Below are 10,169 nucleotides of genomic sequence, written 5' to 3' on the forward strand. Positions count from 1 at the left end.
TGTGTATTTCCTACACGGCACTTGGTTTTTAGCGTTTCTCATATTTGCTTTTCCGAAACTAATGGAAGCTTGTGGCTATTAAGTATGATAAAAGGGGAGCCTTCGCCTATGCAAGTGATATATAAAAATAGGGCTAATAAAGATGACGAGAGTGCCAAAGTGGCAAGTAGCTCTGTAAATGTAGGAAATGGAGGCCACTTTGGGTGCATGTGAAGAAGCTTTTTTAATAGATAATTTTTAATAAAAAATATGTATGTAGCAGCTATTAGTATGAAAGTTGTGTAGGCGGATTATTTAGTTTGGTGGTAACATAATAAATAAGGCCGTCAAAAACTTTATATTTTTTTTTTAATCATACTTTATTGTTAATAAATATTTGCTGGGAAGTGTGATATTGGCTGCGGCAGTATTTTCAATACAACAATATCTCCGTGACATTTTGAACAAGTCAAACACGGTCTGTACAGAAAAAACTTCATTTAAAAATGCTAATCAAAAGCTCAGCGGAACTCGCAGATGATCAAGTTCTGTATTAGTTTTTTTTTATTAGTTTCTGAAGTAGTATAAAATCAGGCGCCGCTTTCTACTGTTGATTAGTTGAACTAGCAACGATTGAATGGAGAACATTTTATCATGGAAACGCTTACCTTCCCTCGAAAAAATCTCTTGGAATGAAAAGCAAAGTAAAAAGAATAAGTTTACCCGAGACTACAACTAAACAATCTAAGAACACTCTGAACCTAATAAAGCAGAACTTCTTGGAGTTAATGCGCGCCAACTGTTTGTTTTCTAATTTCGAAAGTAAATGTGATTAGCCAACATTTATAGAACCATATATGCATATACATATATTTAAATATGAATGCTCTCTTCAGGTTTTTAATAAGTTTTGCTTAAGTTTAATTAAAACTTAATGAAAGCTCTACGAAAACTGACAGCAGTAAGAAATGGACAAATTCGATCACCACGAAAGTTGCGCAAGTGCTGAAGCTTTGAAGCTTATAAACAGAACTGCCGAAGAAAGTCGGCGCAAAGTTATACTGCAGGAAGTTAGCGCAAAGTCTTTGTATTGCTGAATGGACTTGGTGGTTATGGCACTAATTGATATTGAGAAGCACCTTCAAAGCATACAAATTAGTTATTGGCAACTAAATTGGTTTACTTATCGTTTAAATATATGCCGCCAATTTAGATGCAGAGTGCTCCCGCTAAAACCCCAACCAAATACAGATGGCTCACATGTCTTGACTTTTCTTTTTCCGAACAAATTTGACTTTCTCTTTGTAGCAGCAAACAACTAAATGCTAACAGCAACGTGAAGTGATTGTTTAGAAAAGGAAACTATTTTTAGTAGCGAAAATGTAAACAAAAATCATTCTACAAACAATGGTATGGCCATTGCGGCGCTGTACGTTCTGCCGAATTAGACGAAAAATTAAAGAGTTCAACGCCTGTGGCTTCAGCACGACTGCGTTTGTACCTGTGTGTGAGTGTGTGTGTGTGTAAGGGTGTGTGCTGGAAAGGGGTAGTCTGACCAAATGAGGCTATTCAATGCGCAACGTTTTCGATTTGGAAATAAAACAGAAGCATTGACTGTGGATTATATCAATGCATGCAATCGTTAACGCCATGTGTGTGTGTGTGTTGGTGAGTGCTTGTGCGCGCAGCGGTAATAACTGCTTGCAATCTTCCGCTAAGATGTTGCGTATACGCCTCAAATTGGCTAGATCTCGATACTGCCAACTTTCTAAGATCATACACATATACATATATACATACATACATACATTGTGTGTGCTATGCCCACAAGGTGGAAATAAGCACCCGACTGGTAGTTACAGCTGCCCAGCATACAAAAGGGCTGTTGGAAAACCACAGGCAAATGATTAGGTGCCTCCAACTGAACCTGAATCACTGCTCAGCAGCTCAAGCACTACTGAATCACTGCTCAGCAGCTCAAGCACTACTGACAAAAACTGCATCAGATCTCAACACAGACGTACTACTACTCAGCGAACAATACAAAACCCCAGGTAGTGACAGTAATTGGACTGAAGACAAAAGCTCAAAATCCACGATATGGGCTTTAAGCAATATACCGTTTGAAGAAGCACCCAAAAGTCAAGATAATGTCTTTGTATATGCAAGGATAAAAGGCATACATTTTTATAGCTGATCACTTACGCAATTTCAGGACATGCTCTTCAAGCTCACAACGCACGCAAGGGGTAAGGTACCGCTAGTGGTAGCCGGCGATTTTAATGCATGGGCGGTCGAATGGGGAAGTACAGTTACAAATGCGAGGGGTACAGCCCTACTATCATCATTCGCAAATCTCGACCTAGTACTTCTTAACAACGGACGCAAACCAACTTTTATTAAAGGCAGGGCGTCGTCTTATATTGAACTCACCTTTGTAAGTTCATCCATAGTTGCACAGATATCATGGAAAGTCTCCGAAATATATACTCATAGTGACCACCAAGTCATAACGTTCGATATAAATTCGCGACAAAGGCAAAGTCCCAGTAGTACGATGCCCAAAAATATGATCAAACGTTGGAAGATAAAAGCTTGCGATCTAGAAATGCTTGAATATGCCATTGGATAAATTAATGAAGACACACGAGGTGATGCACAGAGCCAAACGAAGAACATAACGAAATCCCTTACAATGGTCTGCAATGCCGCAATGCCAAGAAAGAAAAACAGGGTAAACAAAGCACCCTCGTACTGGTGGTCCGAAGAAATCGCTCATCTGAGAACTGAATGCTTCAAGTTTCGACGTAGGCAACAACGGGCTAGAGGAAGACATGACTTTGAGGAACTGCTTGTCAACTTCCGGAAAAAGCGGAAAGAACTTCATAAAGCAATAGTGAGGAGTAAGAAAAACGCTTTCAACCTGCTCCTGTCACAAGTAGAAAATTACCCTTTGGGAAAAGCTTACCAGATAGTGATGAGGAAACTGGGAAGATCAAGAAGACTACCTATATCTCCCATCATCCTACGCGAGATAGTTAGTGCCCTGTTTCCAATATGTGAACCCATTCGAGTGCCAGTTTTTCGTATAAACATGGATGAAATCCCGGAGGTGTCCCATGAGGAACTGAAACATACTGTGACAAGAATAAAGGTAGGAAAAGCACCTGGCCTGGACGGAATACCCAATTTCGTTATCAGGCACGTCACAAAAAGAAAACCCGAACTGTTTCGTCAAGCGTATACAAGTTGTTTGAGGGAAGGGATTTTTCCCCGAGACTGGAAGCGGCAACGGCTAGTTCTTCTCCCAAAGGGTGACAAACCTCCGGAAGAACCCTCATCATATCGCCCTCTCTGCATGCTCAATACGGCAGGAAAGGTCCTGGAAGCCATAATATGTAAACGGCTTAAGAAATGCACCGAAGGAGACTGTGGATTGAACCCAATGCAGTTTGGTTTCCGGAAAGGACGAAGCACCATGGATGCCTTAGACACTGTCACAAAACTAACAAAAAAAGCACTGGAAGGGAGTAGATGGCGATGAGGTAGTAAGCAATACTGCGTTGTCATTACCCTCGACATCAAGAACGCCTTCAACTCAGGATGGACGCTAATTATAAGGGCCCTGAAAGAGCTAAAGGTCCCGGATTACCTTTGTCGAATTGTTACGAGCTATTTCGAAAACAGAGTTCTGGTTTACGATACCGAACACGGTCCCGAAACATACAAAGTTACTGGCGGTGTCCCACAGGGGTCAGTTCTTGATCCTGTCTTGTGGAACATAATGTATGACGGAGTTCTAAGAGTAGCGGTGCCGGACACAGTAAAAATAGTAGGATAAGCGGACGATATTTCGGTCGTAGTCATAGCGAAAACTCTAAGTGAAGCCAAGAACAATTGCAGTGAAGCCATAAGCCATGTTAAAAACTGGCTAGAGAACGCCGGTTTAGCACTAGCAACACACAAGACTGAGGTGGTGCTAAAGATTAGTCGAAAGAAAGTTGAAACCATTGAGATCAGCATTGATGGGCACACCATAAAGTTGAGCCCTCAACTCAAATATTTGGGAGTGATCCTGAACCACAGGCTCTCATTCAAACAGCACCTAATCGCCGCCCATAAAAAAGCGGCGCGGTCTGTGTCGGCAATCGCTAGGATAATGCCCAATACGCGGGGCCCCAGACAGCAAGTGAGAAAGCTACTGACATGTGTCAGTAACCCAATATCCAAGAGTGGATTATGCGCGAACAGGGCGAGCTGAATTATTACCTTACACAGTTTTTATCTGGCCACGGCTGCTTCAGAGCATCTATATATAAATACAAGCACGTTGAAACACCTTACTGCATATACTGCGAAAATTACATTGAAACGGCAGATCACCTCGTGGTAAAATGTGTCCGTTTCCGAAATGAAAGACGAATACTATCTGAGAAACTAGGGAAACCTCAACCAATACGTTCCACTGATGTTTTGCGTCATATGCTATCCTCCCAAAATGGCTGGGATACAGTATGCGGCATAATATCGTATATTATGCAAACGGGCCGCGAAGATGAAGTAGCTAAAAGACCGAGAGCGCAGTCCCGAGATACTGCATTACGCATTGCAAACTAAGACCACCCCATAAGGGAATAGAAATAAAGAAGCATTATTGTGTATAATACCTGCCCTGCGAAGGAAAGCCTAACGGTAGTTCCGCAGGGAAACACAGGTCTGAGAGCAAGGGGGTGATTTAGCACGTATGCGCTGTACACTTTATATTGTACAGTGAATCGGGCATAATTGATGGTACGGTCCATCAATATCTTTCGAAGATTTACACCCACCTTTGGCGTATCCATAAAAAAAAAATACATACATACATACATATATGCGCATCTCTAGCTGCTTATTGTTAGTTATGACTAAATGTTGGCTTCTTTTTGTATCATTCGGTTTGTGTAAACAATCATTTGGTTTTCCTGCCTTCCGACCAGGAGACAGCAGCGCTGCAGCGCTTTGTTATTTTTTTCATAGTTTTCTATTGGATTTTGGATTGGCGTAGCATGAAAAATTTACAAGGTGAGAAAATTCATGCACAAACATTAAAATAGCGCAATGTATACAAATATTCAGTTAGATAATTACACAAACAAAAACTAAAAAGCAAGCAATAACTAAATCGCAGAAATATAATATTTTCTTCCAAGAATTTAATTGTTTGCATGAAAACACAATTTTATCGAATCACAGCACTTTGCCACTTTGCATGTGTGCGTGGCTGTGTGTTTGCATTTTAAGTATGCAATAGATGTTAAAATGATATACAATAATCAATCTCGTAAAACTCATAAATCGTAGATCAAAGAAGACAAAAGTGACTAGATTGCTTAGTTCATGAGTTTGTGTGCCCAGCGTAGGTGAAGTGGCGGTGCTAGCATGGAAATATTCAACACCACAGTTCAAGGCATCGCATGAGCACATTTAATTTATTCCTTTCAATTAACTTTAGTTTTTTAAATTTAAATGTTTATGGCAATAAATATAATAGTATGTTCTCACGTCCGTCGGTTCTATGTAACACGGATTTTTATACGTTTAAGGAATATCAAGACGGCAGCATTCTTCAAAACTATTTCAGTGATGTTTTCTGCCGCTACAACAACATTTATACTTATCATAAGAAACTGCATATAATTTTTATAACAAAGGTTTGTTTTAATTATTTTTTCTTTTTGGTTTTTTTTTTTGCAAAAAACCCATTTCAACTCGATGCTGGTCATGTGTAGAAACAAGTACGCAAAAAAAATTTTAACGAAACTATTTTGAAACTATGTTTTATTTGTTGCTATATAATTTTTTCAAACAAATATATATGTTTATGTATGTATGTATGTATCAACCGCAAGTCAGCGGGCGAATTTGTCTCAAACTAAAGACTTAAACACGTAGTAATACTCATTACATTTGATATGTTATATAATATTTTCCAAAAGTATATATGTATGTATTTCGACGAACGTTACATTTATATGTACATATATGAAGGTATGTATATTAAACTGCCGCACAAAAGCACCTGATATTGCCGAAGCAATTGCAACCTGTATTAACATATGTTTGATTTTTAACATTCTTGATTTACAGCAATGTAAGTGGTTAACTTGAATAGCAACGAAGACAAAAAACGCAAACAAACATTTCATGCTTGCTTCTCTCAACTATGCAAGCAGCACATACGCTCTTTGGATGCTTGAAAAGCAATGCAATGTAAAACATTATTTTTATTGCTTAGCTGTAAAGCAGTACACACAAATATACATAAATATATATTATAGGAATATGAAAATGTTTTATTGCACTCACTGTATTCTCTCTGAAACAACAATGTTTGGAAGGAAAAATATCTGTTTTTGCATTTGCTGTCATGAATTAAATTGCTCGTTGAGCACAAAACATTACATTGTTATGTTAAACGCATAGATTATCCATGGTCCTCGATTCGCTTACTCTCCAGCGAATCGAACAAACTATACCAGATGCTCAACCGAACGGGCAACTAACATGTGTTCTGACGCATGTGCAATAGTGTTATGATTATATCTTAGTGAAAAATTATTTTTTTGTGTTAAAAAACGTTAATGTAACCATTTATTTAGGTTTTCTATATATATTATTAAAACGGAGTTTAAGCCTTATGTTTTAAAACTACAAGAAAAAGAAGTTGAAATTTCATTTGACATTTGAACCATTCACAATAGTAAAAGTGAGCTTATATAGGCAACCAAAACTTAGCAGCATTGAAGATAGAAGTTATACCACTTTAATGAGCAAGAATGATAGAATACAAGATTACGCCAGCCGCCACGTTGGGACGTAGTTCTTGTGTGTTTCACTATTAACAAATAAATTTGGTCTATTTCCGGAATTTACAAAAGTACTTACGTTTTTGTTTGCAATTTACATGCTGTTCTATGCTTCTTCTTCTCAACTCAAAAGAGTTTCGTCACAACAAGACGGCATTTTGCAACCTGTTTTTGTTTAATTGTTACAGCCTAGACCAAAAAAAATTACCGTAAATCTTTGTCGTAATCTTGTATTCTATTATTCTTGTTTAATGATGTATCCGTATACTTTCCTGCTTTAATTCAACTCGATAACTTTGTTCCCGCTTTCCCATGTAAATTTTTTGATAGTAAAACAGATAAATGACCAATCGTAAACAGCTATATATTCATATTAACTTAAGCCATCACATATCACCAAAAATTGTTGAAAACCCTGCCAACTCAAAAATTCCTCCATTACTATATATTTTCGATGCATCTGGCAAGGAACAAATGTTTATAGCTTGTGTCAATTTTGACAGTGCGCCGGGAGAAGGCAAAACAACAACAATACTTTACAACTTTCAAAAGCGTGCTTTATGAAAACAAATAAGATTTCATAAAATAATTAATATTATATATAAGATAATTCGCGAATAAATATAAATTGGCCTGGTATAACTTTTAATCAAAAGTTTAATTAACTCAAACCAGAAGCAAGTATGGCTGGCGTTTTATTTGAGGATATTTTCAATGTGAAAGACATGGATCCAGAGGGCAAGAAATTCGATCGTGTATCGCGACTGCATTGTGAATCTGAATCCTTCAAAATGGATTTGATACTAGATATTAACTCATGGTTGTATCCTATGGAATTGGGAGACAAGTTCCGCTTGGTGCTGGCTACAACACTGCGCGAGGACGGCTGCCCTGACAGTGGTGAATTCAACCCGTTGGAGCAAGAAGGTACACGTGCCGATAGTTTCGAGTATGTTATGTTCGGGAAGGTATATCGTATTGAAGGTGATGAGGCACATAATGAAGCATCGTCTCGCCTATCAGCGTACGTATCCTTCGGTGGACTGCTAATGCGTTTACAAGGGGATGCCAACAATTTGCACGGCTTTGAAGTTGACCAACAGATGTACTTGCTGATGAAAAAGTTGGCATTCTGATTTCTAGCTGCTAGTGTGGTTTGGACGAAATTTTATACTTGTGTGTAGTTTTAAATAATAAATCGTAGTACTGTACAAAGGAAATAAAATTTGTTGATGTAATTTAAAAGTAGGATAATATTAAAAAATAGTAAACATTTTGTTATCAACAAGTTTGTCTATTGTGAATGGTATTTACATTCTACTTGTCAAATTAATTATTTGACAGCAGGCACTTGAAATAAACGATTGCAAAGCATTTAGTTTTTTGGCTTCCAAAATCTAGATAAAGAAGCAGCGCCTTGAAGAATAAGGAGTTAAGGTAAATAATTAAACAATCCGAAAATAAATCTGCATTAAAGTACTTTTCCTGGTAGGGAGCTAAGAGTTGACAGAAGTCATCAGTGCGTTTCTAAAATTTGAGAACACATGTCGCTGAAATGGATACTACCAATTTGAAAGTGGTTTCATTTGACGACGAACAAATAGTTGCTGTTGGAAGAGCTCTTAGAGCTGTAGCAGACCAAGTTTACGAAGAATCCAAATTGGAACTTGTATCATATGAGCCGGAGGAAGTAGTCGAACTTCTAAGTGAATCAGAAAATGCAGATGATGAAGACGATGGATCAGATTGCGAAATATTTGGAAAGATGTGTACTAATACAGAAAATTTATCGGAAAACACTCAAACCGATTTTGTTGTACCATTTGAGATTAAAATTGATGACATGCAATCGACGAATGGAGTAGTTGAAGAATTAACTAATCAAGCTGTTTTACACAACGATGATGTTCTGTTAAATAACGTAAGTCTTGAACAAGCCGAGGAACAAATTGCACCGCGTCAAGATTCATTCAATGAAATCATCGAATTAGATGATAGTGATAATGATTCAGTTTGTAATGATAATTCAGAGGAAGATGTAAAGGAAAAAAAGTGTATCGTACTCTTAGATGACAGTTCAAATGATTCTAATCAACCTACGACATCAACGGATGCAGCTCAACAAACTAATTTAAACGCACATAATTTAGAAGCTTTTTTAAATTATATATGCCCACAATGTGGTGTTTCCTGTGGCAATATAAAGAAATGGAATGCCCACACGGATATCGTTCACAATTTTCGTTCCATTTCAATACTCAATTTAAAAACGGTAATAAGTCGACAAGGTCAATTATCTTATCAGTGTAACTCGTGTGAAAAAAAATTTATTTCCGATGCTCCATACGGAAAGTTGTTAAATCATCGTATACAACACATGGCGATTCCATATTTTTTGCGTTGTCGTCTGTGTGAGGAAAGATTTTCCTCACGTCGCATGTTTTTATTTCACTTTAGGAAAAAGCATAAAAAGATTGCTTTACATAAGTTACGCCGCGCAGAGTCATTAAGATGTCACATACGATTCCTGTGTCCGATTTGTAAGAAAAAGGCTGCAAACTTAAAAGAATGGAAGAGCCACTTGGAAATAGAACACGATTGGTGTAATAAATTGAATGAAAAGGTAAACGCGATAAGAGACAATTTAGTTGAATGTAAAATATGTCTCGCCACATTTCGTGCAAAACAAAGGCTTTGGCATTTAGTGCGTCACGAGGAGCACAATCCTTTTCACTGCAAATTGTGCAAAAAAATTAAGGCATACAATATGCATACAATCGTTAAACACATACGTGTGGAGCACTTTAAAGAGAAATGCTTAAGGGAATTCCGTTGTAATTATTGTGATAAGGTATTCACAACTAATCCACGTAGGAATATCCATATGAACGAGATGCATACAATTGAAAAATTAACTTGTGAGATATGTGACAAAAAGTTTAATTCAAGTGCGCGCCTTTTGACCCACATGGCTAAATTGAATCACCAAAAAATTAAATAAACAGTTATTTTGTATATAAGAACATATAATATAAATAAAAAAAACCAAAAAACTGCGTTCTTCGTTATCGAATTATTTACAAATTTAAAATAATTAATTGGTTTCGTAGCTTTATTATGCAATTAAATATATACGCAGTATGATTTACTCTATTGTTAGTATGCGTTCATTTAGCATAGATAATGTTTATACCGCCAATATATATATTAAAATATACTTAAAAAAAGCTTTTCACAAAACAATTGATTTTTTATAAAACAATAAATTAAATATTTTCTTTAAAGGAAAGTGAAATCTCGCTTAATTTCTGCTTAAGCATTGAAGTTTGTTACTGCATCGAA

At 37.1% G+C, this 10,169-nt stretch overlaps 2 protein-coding genes across 2 annotated transcripts; both read left to right on the top strand.

Moving 5' to 3' along the window:
- Positions 1 to 7,330: 7,330 nt before the first annotated feature.
- Positions 7,331 to 8,052, top strand: Polr2H (DNA-directed RNA polymerases I, II, and III subunit Rpb8). Its single transcript, XM_070112227.1, has one exon. It carries the CDS (start codon positions 7,511 to 7,513, stop codon positions 7,961 to 7,963), a length of 453 nt encoding a protein of 150 aa, XP_069968328.1. The 5' UTR covers positions 7,331 to 7,510; the 3' UTR covers positions 7,964 to 8,052.
- Positions 8,053 to 8,139: 87 nt separating this feature from the next.
- LOC106625265 (DNA-directed RNA polymerases I, II, and III subunit Rpb8) lies at positions 8,140 to 9,883 on the top strand. Its single transcript, XM_014245089.3, has 2 exons — positions 8,140 to 8,264; positions 8,320 to 9,883. Exon 2 carries the CDS (start codon positions 8,383 to 8,385, stop codon positions 9,826 to 9,828), a length of 1,446 nt encoding a protein of 481 aa, XP_014100564.2. The 5' UTR covers positions 8,140 to 8,264; positions 8,320 to 8,382; the 3' UTR covers positions 9,829 to 9,883.
- The last annotated feature ends 286 nt before the right edge of the window (positions 9,884 to 10,169 follow it).

The sequence above is a fragment of the Bactrocera oleae genome, chromosome 6 (genome assembly GCF_042242935.1).
Source record: "Bactrocera oleae isolate idBacOlea1 chromosome 6, idBacOlea1, whole genome shotgun sequence".
NCBI classification, from domain to species: Eukaryota; Metazoa; Arthropoda; class Insecta; order Diptera; family Tephritidae; genus Bactrocera; species Bactrocera oleae.

Bases quoted from the DNA above. Each gene is read 5' to 3' on its own strand.
- Polr2H (XM_070112227.1), top strand. From the start codon at position 7,511: ATGGCTGGCGTTTTATTTGAGGATATTTTCAATGTGAAAGACATGGAT.
- LOC106625265 (XM_014245089.3), top strand. From the start codon at position 8,383: ATGGATACTACCAATTTGAAAGTGGTTTCATTTGACGACGAACAAATA.